Source organism: Hippichthys cyanospilos, chromosome 1 (genome assembly GCF_059441005.1).
Source record: "Hippichthys cyanospilos isolate Australia breed blue-spotted pipefish chromosome 1, RoL_Hcya_1.0, whole genome shotgun sequence".
NCBI lineage: Eukaryota > Metazoa > Chordata > Actinopteri > Syngnathiformes > Syngnathidae > Hippichthys > Hippichthys cyanospilos.
Genome location: NC_142369.1, coordinates 9,022,280 through 9,037,320, shown reverse-complemented (window position 1 = coordinate 9,037,320; position 15,041 = coordinate 9,022,280). Strand labels below are relative to the sequence as shown.

Below are 15,041 nucleotides of genomic sequence, written 5' to 3'. Positions count from 1 at the left end.
AGAGAACAGACCTGTCTCTGTGCACAGGGGACACTGAGTAACCGCTGTCATTGAGAATGTAAAGAAGGGGGCGAGGAGGTACCGAGAAGACAAACATAGTCAGGTAAAAGTCAAAACGATTAAGCGCAAATGGCCGCATTCAAAAGTTTGGTCCCAAAGCGGTGAGGCGGAAGAGTTTGAACAAAAAGGGGTTAGTGTGACGCGCGCATCACTCTCCAGAAGGTTAAAAGGAAAAATATTTGGAACAGCGGGTAGTAAAATTCCCTCGTGTGCTTTTTCTAGAGCAGAAGCAAGCATGGTGGCTGATTTTATTCAGGCGCAGCAAACTGTTATATATGATACAGCCCTCCAATGATTTAAAAAAAGACTAACTTGACTTGAGATTTCATACAACAATAGAATTGAATAATTTTGAAGAACAACCTAATTGCAGTTTTTGTACCACTCAAATATTCATATTTTATTCATAATGGATAATTAAATTGGGTTACTTGTAATACATTACTTTGGACCCCCGGATTACGACATCCCTGCCTTATGTTGTTTTCACTTTACGACGTGGACTGCGATGTTTTTTTTCGTCCCCTCTTTACGGCATTTTTCCTGCTTTACGACATCAAAAAGAGTCATGACCTGTGAGGTTGGCTGTGTTTATGTTGTTTTGCCTCCCTATTCAGGCGTCCTTAGGTAATTGCTCTTATTTTCTGGTCGCGTCAAACTGCCTGCGAGGTAACGCGTCTCAAAGATGCTATTTTGCTATTGGTCGGGGTCACGGTGTCACTAAAACGGTGTCACTAAGATGCCGATATGCTAAAGACTTGATCCTAGTGTGAGTGCTTACAATATAATTTTAGTGCTTAATTCAAACTTTAATTGGTTAGCCATGGGTTCCAAGATTGCTAGTGATGTTGAAGTGGGGAGATGGGAAAAGAAAGAAAATGATTAGTATGAAAATGAAGCTGGAGTTAATCAAGAAATACGGAGAAGGCTAGGCTAGGCTAGGCTAGGCTACCCTCAGTAGAGATTATGGCCATAAGAAGCTCAAGTCACGTCACTCAAAGGTAACCATGTCTTTGATTAGGCAAGACCCTACAGAGAATATTGAAACAAGAATGCGAAGCATTTGTGGTCAAATACATTTTTTTCAAATAAATTTTTTTCAATAGCTTTTCAATAGCTTGAACACATCTTCATTTCAGTTTACTAGAGTGTAAGAGGATATTCTTAGTAAGGACGTCTTATCAACTTATCAACAGATTTAGACATTTTTTGGACGGACACAAGGTGACGTCTTTTCAGCGTATTTTCAACTAATTGCGAGGTGACAATAGTATGTTCAAATTGTATTTTTCATTTGTTGAACTTTGACGTTTTTCACTAAAAGTATGAGAAACCCATTCGAGGGGCTAATGCCAACGCAAAGAGAGAATTTGGATTTTTGTTGCAGGTCCGAGCTCTAATCATGCTTTGTTTCTAGATAAGATTCCTGTTATTAAACAGACATAACATTTAAAACACATGACGACCGAGATAAGTCATTGATTCTAAACATTTATTCTTTGTTTATGATCGCTCCTGTCTCAATGACGTCATCCCTCCCATTTTACAAGACAAGTGAGATTAGAGCAATGCCTTTAAAAGGATGGATAGTATGTCGAGAGAGCACAGAAGATTTGGGGACTTCAAGTTGAGTCGAATTGTGTCATCTTGATGAAATTTCAAAAATCTGTCATCCGAGGACAAAGTCAAAGCCACATACTGAATAATACAAGGTGGTAAACATCAAGACGCCAAACTGGGACTGCAAGGGAACACGGGAGATCCCTAAGACTCTAACAAAAGCATCATTTATAGGCGGTAGAGGAGGGGGCTAAGTGGGATTCGGGAGATGAAAGCAGGCGAGCACAGTCCAAAGGCATTTGCGAGACGGTGCGAGTGACACCCCGGCCCCATCTCGCATTTGCAGTCAATGTGTAACATTCTCCCTGGCCGCAGAGGTAGCCTGTAAGTATTTTGGAAAAACACTCAATCCGTGTGGTCTGGAAGGGCGACGTATAGTACGCTAGGTTGGAGCTGCCGCCCCCTACTATTTAGTCAAGGTACAAAATATTTGCGGAGAACGCTCGCGACGACGCGATTCAAAGCGGGAGCTCCCGGGGCTGCTACGCAAACAGCAAGGTTTGCCAGGGCCTGGCCATCACAAGAGCCCCACTGTGGAACGGTTAAGACGACTGAGTGTTTTACTGATGCACATAAATCCACACGGCAATTTAAATGCTCCTCTCTATCTGCTGGAACTGCAGGCGCCAGGCTCCTAACAGGCCAATTCAGTGCAGACAGTGGCTAAAAAGAATGTTTTGCTATAGGGGGTTTGGGGGGGAAGGTCTCTCAAGGTTTCGGGCCTTGTCTAGCAGTGGCGGTCACCCCTAGAGAAACATTCTTGGAATACAAAGGGTAGAAGATACCGTGGATGAGAAAATACTTCTATGGAATGTTAGAAAGGTGTTTGTAATGTAGCAAAAAACGTTTCGAATTCGAAATGTTCATGGATCAAATCAAATTAAAATCAGTCCAGTTTACTGGAGCGATGCACACTCCTAATATTGCATATACGTAAATGTGTGTATACAGTGTTCACTCGCCAATTCGCTTTTCATGTTTCGCGGCTTCCAAAACTAGCAAGTTCAACCATTAGCATCGCATTGTGAAAGTTTTTATCACTTTAGATTGTCAACAATTTCTAAAAATAAAACTGGCCATAAAAATAAATCACATTTTGGTGCACTTTTCTATACTAGTGCTCATTCTACATGTGAAGGTATTATTTTTACAAATTGTTTAACACTTTAAAGTGTTAAAAATGTCTAATTTTCTAACTCAGATTAGTGCATTTTTCTATACTAGTGCTCATTCTACATGTGTAGGTATTATTTTTACAAATTATTTAACACTTTAAAGTGTTAAATATGTCTAATTTTCTAACTCAGATAACTAACTTTCCATTGTTGGGGTCCCGTGAAAAGTGATGCTTTTGGAGATACGAGCGTTCTGCCCAAAGCCGGCGATATATAATCTCTTTTGAGAAAATGCCAAATTTACAGTCGTGATAAGTGTAGTCACATGGTAAAATGATGAGAATAAATCTAACTAAATGGTTCCACTTAAAAATGAACCTCCCTTGAATAATATCTCACCCCAAATGTCGAAAAACCGTATGAAATCATCTACTGAAGCGGGACTGTATGCACTTTCCAAAGATGAAAGTGCAAAAAAACAATTGCAGTCGCCAAAACAAATCCTCTAAATGCTCCTGTCACACTGCAGCATGATTGGTTCGACCCCGAGTGGGACGCTTCGATGGCAAGTCTGAATGCTTCCTTTGTCTGCAAACGGTGCTGCAGTGAGATGTTTGCGACGAGGAAACAATGGCTCCAGCCAAGCGGAAGCATAGGCGATTGTATTATGTATGGGATAATAATAAGGTTGCGCGACTTCAGCATCAAAAAGAGAAAAGCAGGGCTTCACCACTTCACATAACAACAGATGACGCCACAAAAACAGCGGAAAAAAGAAAGTTACCTGTTCCCTCCTTATTTCCGTTCTGATGGGTCCGCAGCTCTTCAGACTTGTAGAAGTCAATGCTGGCGTACGTGTTGACGCTGGAGCTGCTGCTGTTGCCAACCGGCGCAGTTCCTCCTCCGACCACAGAACTTGCGCTGAGCACCGAAAAGAGACGCGCAGATGCCTGGTTCCCCGGGGTTCCGTCAATGCCTAAATGGGGGCTCTCCTTATTGGCCAAGTCCAAGTCTATGTAGTTAAGGCCTTGCTCTGTGGTGGGTGTTGGAGTGGCAAGGGGCAGCTGTTGTCCAGGGAGGGATGATTGAGTGGACGTATCCGGGACGGCACAATTGCGCCACGGCGCGTTTTCCAAGCCCTGCCGGCGGGCCGTGGTTTGTTCTGGGAAGAGTGAGGCTGTGGAGGAAGAGGAATTTGAGGCAGGAGTGGACAGGGAGGATGAAGAGAGGAAGCTTTCGGAGCAATGTCGTCTACGTCCTTGGGGGTCGGCACGGATAACTTTCGCTCCGTGGTCTGGGTTGGGCCCCAATTTGCTTAAAGGAAAGTCTAGACCACGTGACGCAACAGAGGATTCAGTTCTGGTAGGGGAAGCAGCTTTGGGTGAGACACTGGAGGACGACCTGGGTGCTGTGTTATTTAGGCTGAAGGCCATCACTGTGTAGTCGCCGCATGATGTGGGGGACTCGGACTCTGGCACAATCTCTCGGATTTTCCTTAGCGGTGCCTCTGCAATCGCTGCCGCCTCTTCATGAGGGCCACTTGATCCGGAATCCGTGACTTTGGAAGCGAGAGCCAAAGTTGGGGGTGTGGGAGGTGTGTGGAAAGGAGGGAAAACAAGCGGGGTATGCGGTGAGGGTGAGGGAGAAGGTCCCAAGTCCATGTTGACATATTCGGAAGCAGCTGGTGGGGTTATCGGGGCGGATGGGCTGAGGGATACAGGGATAAAATTTCCAAGGCAAGACACAGGCCTATGTTGAGGATGCTGGTTGTTTGTACCTTGAGGATTTGAGGAACCATGCTTGAGACTCCGACCACGCCCTCCTGCAACCCCAATCGAGTTGTTTTCTCCCTTAAACTCAATACTGACATACTCGCCGGGGCTTTTCGGTTCTGGGGGCAAAGGGTTCTCCCGGACCCTGGGAAGCGTGTTGGCCTTGGATACGTCAACAAACAAGCTCACAGGTCTACTTCGAGTGTGGATCCCGTGTTTTTGTAACCCACCGGAGCCTCGTCGCTGCTGGAGCTTCGTTCCATCTTTGGACACCCCACCTGCGGTGCCTGCTGATCTTTCTTCGCTTTCCCCGAGGCTCTCGCTGCTGGCTGAGCTTGACGAATATGAGGAAGAGGAAAGCGACAGGTGCCGCCCCGCCATTGAACTGCCTGCAGCCGTTTGCTCCTGACGGCCACCGATTGAACGACCCCCACCCACTCCCCTACCGATGCTCCCATTTGGCCTTCTGCCACGACCTGGTCCGTCGTCAAAATGTCTGGAAGAGGGATTGTGTTTGTAAGATCGGGGGAGGGAATAGTAAGAGTACACCATCTTGGGGGCATGTTGTTGAGAACTGGTTTCCGAATGACTGTGTTCTGAAGGCGGCGGGCTACCATTTACAGAGCGAGCACTGATAGGCGACATGTTCATGTAGTCACTACCTGCCCTGCTGTCTGCACTGCCACTGCCCACCCAAGCCCCGGAGGAGAGACCACCACGTTGATCAGGCGAGCAACTGCTGTTGGGAGACATGATCATATATCCATCAGATGTGGGGGGAGATCGGATCTGCTGTGGAGGGGACACACTGCTGTTAGGGGTCATGGCCATATAATCATCAGCAGGTTTAGGATCCGAGTCCGGGACAGAAACAGCCAGGGATTGGGACAGAGACACCGGAGGTTGAGTGACTCCAGGCAGCATGGACATGTAGCCATTATCCACTCCTAAATCAACAATACCACTTGATCCCCCACCTGTTTCACCTTTGAACTCTCCTGCCACATCTAAGTACCCTCCTCCTCCCCCTCCTGACCCGGCACCCATGAGAAATTCCCTCTGCATGGTGGAGGACGTGGATGAAAATGACTCCCGGCTGGTGCTTCTCGACATTACGGCATAGTCGGTTGAGTCTTCCTCTGCCGGCTCCTCACTTCTGTGCTGGCATGTGACCAGCCTTTCCAAGGCCATAGGAGGTAAGGACGCACGCTTGCTCAGCAACCTACGTTCGGCTTCACATTCCCTGCTTGAGGCACGGCGCAGCACTCGCCTTGTCTGGGCTTGGGACCCAGAGAGCGGTGCTCCAGGTGCTGGCAAGGAACTGGACGTCATGGTGCTTTGATTGCTGCCGCTATTGCCACCACTATGTTGGCCCATTAAAATGTAATTAGCACCCTCCTCGCCAAGGGACTGGCTGCCAACACTACCAACCGAACTGCCAGGCAGGCTGGGAGAGACCAAAAGTGTCTGTTCCCCAGGACTGGAGCCATATTCATCTGAGGAGCCGTAGTCACTGGGTGAACCTGAGACAGAGACGCAACGCATTGGGACGCGACTGTACGCCCCAGTCCCTGCTCCAGGACCAGCGGAAGATGCTATGCCTCCAAATTCCGATCCGTGACCAGAGCTAGAGGACAAGCTTGGGGCTGGGGAGGGTGCTGGCGTGGAAATGGAGCGCATCAGACCAATAGGCGTTTTCGCAGTTGAGGTGGGGGCTGAGCGTGTCGACTTTGACCTGAGGATCGGTGTGTTAGAACATGAACCGTTGGCTGATGGGCTGGAGCTAGGGATTCCTGTTAGTGCTTCCTCAACCTTGCTCCCATCACTTGCAGTTCGAGATCTCGGAAAGTTGTGTCGTGGTGTGGGAGAAGCGCTAGCACTAGTAATCACTGTTCCGCCATTAGGTCCTCCGGGAGGCTCGGTTCTGGGTCGGCGGGTGAAGCCCACCTGGCTGGGCGGAGGGTTCGAGTGGTGGCGACGTGTGGGAACACTGATAGGGTTTGAGGCGGTCGCCCCTCCCCCAGGACCAGAGTTTGACTGCGATTTGCTTCGCTGGCGAAACTCCTCGCTGAGGGCCTTCATAGCTTCGAGCAATGTTTCATGCATGTTCTGGGCAACCACCGAATCATCCACCTAAAAATTTGCGCAAAACACAAACACCATACATCACTTTTTCGTAAAGGCAGCAGTTTCACAATAATATTAGGACGTTATATCCAGAGCATTGATGTTTCATCTACGCTAATTTACATAAGACTTTGCACATTATATGTTAGCATTAAGATAGCAGACTTTGGTGAGCAAAAATTGAACGGTTTGATTGTTTAAATACATATGAATAATTATCTTGTACTCTTACATATCAGTTTTATAGATAAACTCTAGCTTGACTGAAACTCCTAAGTTAGAGCCTTATCTTTGCTTCCTCTAAGTACATTGGGATCAGTCCATTTCTTGACAGAGAATACGTTTACGTGTTTATATGATAGGGATGCAGGGTACTTTCGACACGAAGGGGACTGGAGATTAAAGACTTACCTGCATCCAGAACTCGCCCGGGCCTGTTACAGCAGAGCGGCCAACTTCAACAAAGAAGAAATTTTCAGAATGCCCGCAGCGGCGGACGTTCATGAGCTGCAGTACCACAGCAGCGGCATCGGAGTTGAGCTTGACGAAGTTGATTGTCTTGTCGGTCAGGCAGAGACGGTAAATTCCAACCAGATTTTTGGCCTGACCCAGACCTTTGGGCCACACTTTCACCTGCCATACCTCTTTGAAGGCCGGCCCAGGGTTGGGGACGCCATAGTCCCCAGAGGCTCCTTTGTCAGAGGGGTTCTTACCTAAAAATCACAGAAGAGAAATGCGGCCTTGGTTAGATTGAACCGTGGGAAGCAACTTTGCGCTGATATGAAAACCGCCATTATTTACAAAGCATTTTTTTACACGCTTGTGCAGCTTTTCAGATTTTCAACACGATACGAGGGCACGGTGAGCATGCACGAGCTTGTGTGACCGGCTCTGTACCTGCGGGCTCCATACCTGGGGGTCTCGTTTGTCAACCACACACATACACTCTGACGCGCAAACACAAGTGCACATACCAGCGTGGAAAGAATCGACTGTTGACAAGTAAAGCCACCAATGATGAACAGTTCTTGGAGGAGGGGAGAAAGCCTAAGTAAAACAAACACTTAATAATGGAATGTCTTAACAAAAAACGTCTTAAAAGGTCTGGGAAGGTCTTAAAACCATTGAGGGGAACATTCAAAAGGATCCGCTCACTTTGTCAACTTGTAAAAATCTGTCTTTTCATTAGTGCCGGCAGCCCATTCATCTTTTGTGCGCATCCACAAAGTGGCTTTTATTGGAGAGAAAGCTCTTGATGACTTATTTAAACAATGAGCAACATTTGGCTGCTTCATTGGTGCTCACTCATCGGAAGCAGGAAATATGGCTTTCTGGTTTCTTTTATTTGTGACCTAAAAGGACCACACATCTGCTGATTGAAGTGCTGCAATTGAAAGAAAAGTGCGACTCACGCATGTGTGTTAGCGTGGTCTCCTCAAAACAAAGTTGTTGTTTTTTTTACAGTAACAACACATGTTGTGGAAATGTAAAAAGGATTTAAAAGGAAAGTAAATCGAGTTTTTAAGTGAGGTAGCTTCAAAGACACAGAATGGAGTTGAGAGATTTCCAGTTAGCGGAAGGTTAGCCTATTTGTTGTTTAGTGTTTCCAGTCTGATCCTTCTCAAGATTATTTTCAGGGATTTACAAAAAAAAAATGTTTTATGTCTTTCAATTTCCATTTTCAAGCGGAAGATCTGAGGGATAATAAAAAAATAATTTATGTAATTTGTATGGAATGGGCAGTATGACGTTCTAGTTCCAACCCTCATGTCTTCAATTTTACTAGCCTTCAGCTTGCTGTGTCTATTTTGGGCCACGTCCAGACGGTCTGTAATTTTCAACATCTTTCAAAAATGTTCTTTGCTTATTTCAAGTTTTTCCATCAGTTCTTGACACCGGTACAGAATAACCATTCATTGGTATTTTCAACCCTTCATATACTGTATCTGTTCTAAGCACTTCTCAAGTGCTTAGATGGGATAGAATTAACCTTGCTTTCTTGCTGAGACAAAATGGACACAACAGTGGACACAAATTAATACACATGAGTCAAAAGAGGAAATTAGTATAAGCCTTTTCTCCAGTAGTTTCTTCACTACAGTCAGCAAATGAACCTAATTTGCTCTTTTGGAGTTGCGAAAGCCATTGAAGACCTCTTTCAATTGAAACAATGACCTTAGGAATCTTAGATGAATCAAATACAGTATTTTCTGTTTTGGTCCCTTGACGCTTATAACCAAAGATATGAATTACGTCCATTTTTTTAGAGCTGTTTATCTTCACAAGGGTCACAGGCTTGCTGTTGCCTATCCCAGCTGACTTCGGGCTATAAATAGGGGACACCCTGAACTGGTTGCCAGCCAATTGCAGGGCACACAGAAACGAACAACCATTCACGCACCCAATCGCACCTGAGGACAATTTAGTATGTCCAATACACCTGCCATGCATGTTTTTGGAATATTGGAGGAAACCGGAGTGCCTGGAGAGAACGCATTTCTGCGTTCAAAGCCAACCAGGAATAGATGCTGTGCTGAGAGCCAGTGGAGTCTTGCTTCTTTTTTGCCGCGCGTGTATCAACACGCGCACACACTGCATTGGATGACTCACTCAAGGCCATGCGTGGCTGTTTTGTGCTTCTCTCACTGCTCCTTCATTAAGATTTACAACAGGAAGGAGCCGATAGTTGGGGGATTTTTTTTTTCTAGAAGGGGACCAAGGGAATGGGGGCTTTACAAGAGATTGCAAAAACGATATCGACTTAAAAAAAAAAAGAGAAGTGAGAACTAAGTGTTTTCTGATGCTAGGTCTGATTGCTAATTAGGGTTTAGCATCATTTTTATTTGAAAAGGCCACACACAAAGATTGTTTGTTTGAAGAAAGGCAAGGCCTTAAACTTTATACACACACATGCGCACATTTTCATCTGAAGGCCACACAGGCTCACTGAAAAAAAATGTTCTCAAGTATACTACAGCAGGGCCAGACAATTATCGGATTCAAATGGACATTGTGGTCATTTTGAAATCACAAATGTAGCATTTTGGTGGAAAAATAACAGAAACAAACTTGTTTTATTTTGGAAAGTTAGTTGGCTTTGTTTGAGAGTACACTTGTACATGGATACAGTACAAAGTGGCTAAATAAATCAATTGCTGAAAATGTACCTCCGGAGCTATGAAAGAAAAATACATTTAGTTACTCAGGAAAAATGGCATCTTATATATTTTGGTTGCACTGGTTGTGCGAAATTTGGTCCAAACATCCATCAAAGGCATTTCACATCGAAGGGAAAGCATTGAAAGAAGACACTAGGGAGCTGAAATTTCACCCAGATGGTGGCAAAATGTCAAATTTCTACACGGCACAACCATTTATTATCACACAACCAGGAGTGTGCCATCCTATGGCTAAAATACAGCGAGAAAGTCAAAGAAAATAACACAAAAATGGTCAAAATAATGCACAAGGTTTAGGCAAGCCTATAAGACTCGCAGAAACATTCTGTCAGAGAATGGCACCAGCCATATTTGCTCCTTCTTGGCTCCTGGGAACTGAGCCGTGACGTTGAGTCATTGGTAGGCAAGTATGGATCGCTATTGGCTGTGATAGGCAGCTCACAAAGAATTCTAGTCGTTGAAAAACGCTATAATGGCAAAATGCAAAGTGTATGGGTTGTCCAATAATAAAAAAATCACCAAAGACATACACTACTTTTGTGTGCCTAAACCTATTGAACCATAACATATATCGATCACAGAAAGGTTGCAGCATAATACGGGTGTGGGGCACTTGGTTGAAAACCCTCCCATTTGCTAGGAATTCGGTAGTTTGCGAGAACCATTTTTGTTGCTGAGATGCCAAAGGAAAGGCTCAAATCTGATGCGGTGCCAACAATATTTCAGCACCAGCCCCAAAGGCTCAAATTTGATGCAGTGCCAACAATATTTCAGCACTGGCCCCTAAAGCCACATGGCGGACGTGGAAGGAGGCTGGATACACAAAATAAAAAAATGGTATACTGACTATGTCAATCCAGTATGTATATCTGTGCGTGGCAAGGTGGGGCAATGCTAACATGGTAGCTCAAAAGCTTGAATAAACAATAAGACATCGCTGTTTTGCAGATAAAACTGTAAATTATCCTCCCGAATTAATACATAATGAATAGCAAAACAGAGATGACGAAACAAGACGCATTTCAACAAAAAGGATGGTCTTCTGTACTGTTGAAAAACCTAGCGGTTAGACAGCTGATAGGAGCGGGGGCACGCACACTTCTTGATCAAGCTACTGATGTACTGTACATGAGTTTGAGCGATGGTTTGTGAGCTGTAGTTTGACACCTTTGCTCTAAATTGTCAAGTCAAAGTCAATTTTATTGTCAATTTCTTCACGTGTGCTTAACATACAAAGGAATCGAAATTTCGTTTCTCACTATCCTCTGCGTTTTACATGTACAATAACAAAGTGCAGGTGTGCAACACGAGACAATCCTAAAACTAGATTCTTAACAATAGTAACGTGCAGTATGTAGGGCTACTTTGCCTAGTGTTGCTAAACTAAAAATTAAAACTAAAAACTGAAGACTAAGTGTAATCGCTAGTGCAATAGAAGTATAATTATAAATAAATATGGCAGCAGCAAGTCCTTAGGTGTGATTGGATATGTGATTGGATGTTTGTCTCTGTGTGTCCTGCAATTGGCTGGCTCCCAGCTCAGGGCGTTTCCGGCCTACTGCCTGTCGACGGCTGGGATTGGCACCAGCAAGCCAGCTACCCTAGTGAGGATAAGTGGCTATAGGAAATGGATGGGTGGACGGATTTACTCAGGTTTGATGAAAAATACATGGGAAGACTACTTTGAAAAAATATTTAAAAAGAAATACTTCATCTCTATTTATGCAGTACACATTTACTTCTTGAGGCCACTCAGGCCTACAAAAAAAAAATCTCAACTCCATCCACTCCTGGTTACATAAAGCAAGAATTGATCCATGGTGGTGTAACATAAATTATGGAGCACCTCTGGCTTGTCTCTCTCTGGGGGTGTCTTCCAGGCAAGTCTATGAAGGTAGCAGAAAATTGCTAGCTTGATGCAGCAGAAAGACTGCATCAAAAGTGTGGAGAAAGGCTCATGCCGGATAAAGCAAAACACCTGAAAGGTACGGTATGACGCATTTGCCTTGAGCCTGCTGCCTCAGCAACGACCTTGGGGTGCATCTGATTTGTGTTCCTCCAAGGCAACTGAAATCGTTGAGAAAAGTGATTGTCAGTCTGCCACTTGCGGTCTTGAAGGGAAAAAAAAAAAAACACTGTACTGCAATGTTTTACTTTTTGAAAAGTGGCAGTTAATGGCGCAATGAAAAAGATCATTTTTGTCAGATTTTGCACCAAATGAGTGGCCGTTGTGCTGCTTCTGCGTGCCTCACGGAGGATAAAGAAAACATGACAGTTGTATTGTTTGTGTTGCAATACCTGTCACTTAAAATTTTGCATATTTTGTCGTACTTGGAGGGTTGAGTATTTTATTTTTGCGGTACATGATGTACCACTTGCTACCTTTCAAACCACAAAAGCCAGCAAAAAAAAAGCGTCTACATCGTCACAATTAGGTCACGACTCAATACGCCGACCGCGATTCATTTTTCGGGGTTCGCTCCAAAACGATTCCAATTTATGGCATTATAGAATCCCTTTTCCACAGCCGGCGTCCTGTAAATCCGAGCAGTCGTCTCCTCGCATTTCCAACGCGTGACCTCATTGCCGCAGCACGCCGTGACGCTTCTCGACACTGCAAAGACTGTTTTTTTTCCTCCGCTGTTCTCGACCGCCCCTCCTTACCCCGCCCGCCCTCAATTCTTTGTACTACTTTTCCCAGGGCCGCCATGCGTACCCCCTTTCCTCGTTTCAAACTCGCCATTTCCTAAAGCTTCGCCCAGCCGCACCGTGCGTAATCCCTCCACGCGGGCCCGCACTGGAGAACACTTCCCCACGCCGACGCCGCCATCTGCCTAAGGTTAAATTCGCATGTGTTCCCAGTTATCCGGAGAGCCAGAAAAGGAGGCATTTAAGGATGGGACACAGAAAAAAAAATAAACACAAAGAGAACCTCAAACTACTGGCGCGCGTCTCCGTCTTGATGGTTAGCCTGGTGTTGAGGTAGTAAACATAGCGACCGGGAACACAACGTTCCCGCATTCTTTGACGGAGCAGCTTGAGTCTGTAAATGTACCGGACCAAATAATCAACAAAAAAAGAAATTGTAAAAAAAAAAAAAGTATACAGTTTTCAAACCACAATTGAAAAAAATACAAAAAAAAAAAAGAAAAACATGGGAAAAGGAATTTTAAATGACATATTCAATCAAAAATACAATTAGATCGTTTTTTTAAAAGTTATTCAACGGTTATTTGGAAAAATGATGAATTTGCATACTTTGCAAATTCAGATTGGGTCGTTTTGTCCAATAGCTGTATTTCACAGGAAACGAATTGTGTTCAATGATTAAAGGGACAATGTGTAAGATTTAGACCGTTTTTCATTAAAAAGTAATACATGAAATGATTATTAATTTCCTAAACTTGCGAATGTGTTCTTAACGACCAATAGTATGATTAAAATACATTCGTAGGTCTAGTTATCATGAAATGATATTACATGGGGGTGCCACTCTACCAAAGGCTGACGAGTCTGTTATACCTACGGACAATGGTAAATGCAGCACTTCCTGCTGTTCGGAATGAAAAACGGTCCAAGTCTTACACATTGTCCCTTTATGTAAATATGGTACAAGCGTGTACAAATGGGATTACTGTAAATTTCAGATGCTACTTTTTTCTCACACTTTGGACCCTGCACCTTGTAGTCCAGGGCCACATAATTGCAGTATTTTTATTAACTAGCCACCAAGGGGCAATTTCCCGAAAAACAGAGACAGAAGGAGTATTGATTATGAGTTTAAACTGCTATTTTACAAGCCACCAGGGGGCACTCTTCACTAGTCTATACAAACAGGCATGTTACCGTTATGTTGGTGTAGTATTCTAACATTCCGAGTGTGTCGGTGTTATATGGAACACATGTTGGTGTTGCTCTCATTTCTAAACACACAGACATGTTAAGCCAGGATGTTTCTGTAAACAAGTAGTTTGAAAATTTCAAATCAAAACAAAAATTTTATAATCCGGTGCGGCCTCAACATGACAAAAATAGTTTTTCTGTTGAGTTTTTGTTTTGTGGTTTATAATCCTGTGCGTGTTATCGTCCAAAATATGGTAAGTGATTCTGAAAATTTTGTGATTGGTTGAAAAAAATGTATGCTTGACTAACTAATCAATAAAATGAATCAATAATTAGTTTTGATAATTGAGGAATTATTTTGAGACTTGAAATACAAATAAACCTCGACCAATTATTAGTAGTCAAAATGGTAGCCTATATTCATTTTCAGAAAAAGGGAAAACATTGGCATAAAAATAAACAAACAAATTCTTTTGAAAGAAAAAAATCGCATATTAAATCATAATTGCAATATTCATGAAAAAATAAATCACGAATAGATAATTTTTCAAAATCTTTCAGCCCTATAAATAAGGCTGCAGCAAGTCAGGAATCAAGTTACTAAGTTTGTCAGTGCCGAGCAAGTGAATATTTCATGTCACCTAAATTTAAAATCTCCTGAATTTTTAAGTCATGCTTCACAGCGGAAGACATGGAGAAGATATTAAAAAAAAAAAAAACACGGAGAATCCGAATGAAATATACAAAGGAGCGCATTCTGGACATGGACACATCCCAGAAATGGAGCGTATTCCATTGCATCCCCGAGGACATGTGAGGAAATAGTGGGGGCGGGGCCAGTAATGTAAAGCTGATAAATTTGGGGCCACTTCCTGACCGCTACAACCACAGAGCTAATGTGAGCCATCAACAATAATCGATACTTTAAAAGCGTCGGATGCACTTAAAGGCGGCACTATGGAAAATGGCGGCACGTTGGAAAAGTGGTTAGCGAGTCGGCCTAACGGCTCTGAGGTCCTGGGTTTGAATCGCAGCTGGAGTGGAGTTTGTAGGTTGTCTTGTCTCTTATTTTACCATAAATGGAACCTAAAATGGAATCCATTTCTTTAGGTACAGTTTTTATGCGCTAAAGTAATTGATTACTTAACAATACTACTAATTACTAATTGTGTTCTAAAGTAATCAATAACTACGAGTGATTACTTTTGTACCTAATAAATTTTTGATCGATTATAATTCATTGGAAAAGTAATCGATTATTTTTGGTGATTCAGTTCTAAAATAATTGAAGGCTTTAGATACTTAGGTTTTAAAGTATTGATTAC

General features: G+C 43.6%; 1 protein-coding gene across 1 annotated transcript in view; it reads right to left on the bottom strand.

The window, feature by feature from the left end:
• Nucleotides 1-15,041, bottom strand: part of LOC148428968 (insulin receptor substrate 1-B) — a 45,715-nt gene that overhangs the window by 18,837 nt on the left and 11,837 nt on the right. The window contains exons 2-3 of the mRNA XM_088422857.1: nucleotides 7,106-7,407; nucleotides 3,580-6,700 (exon numbers count right to left, since the gene is read on the bottom strand). Of these exons, the coding sequence (XP_088278983.1) occupies nucleotides 3,580-6,700; nucleotides 7,106-7,407 (3,423 nt within the window). The remainder of the gene's footprint in view (nucleotides 1-3,579; nucleotides 6,701-7,105; nucleotides 7,408-15,041) is intronic.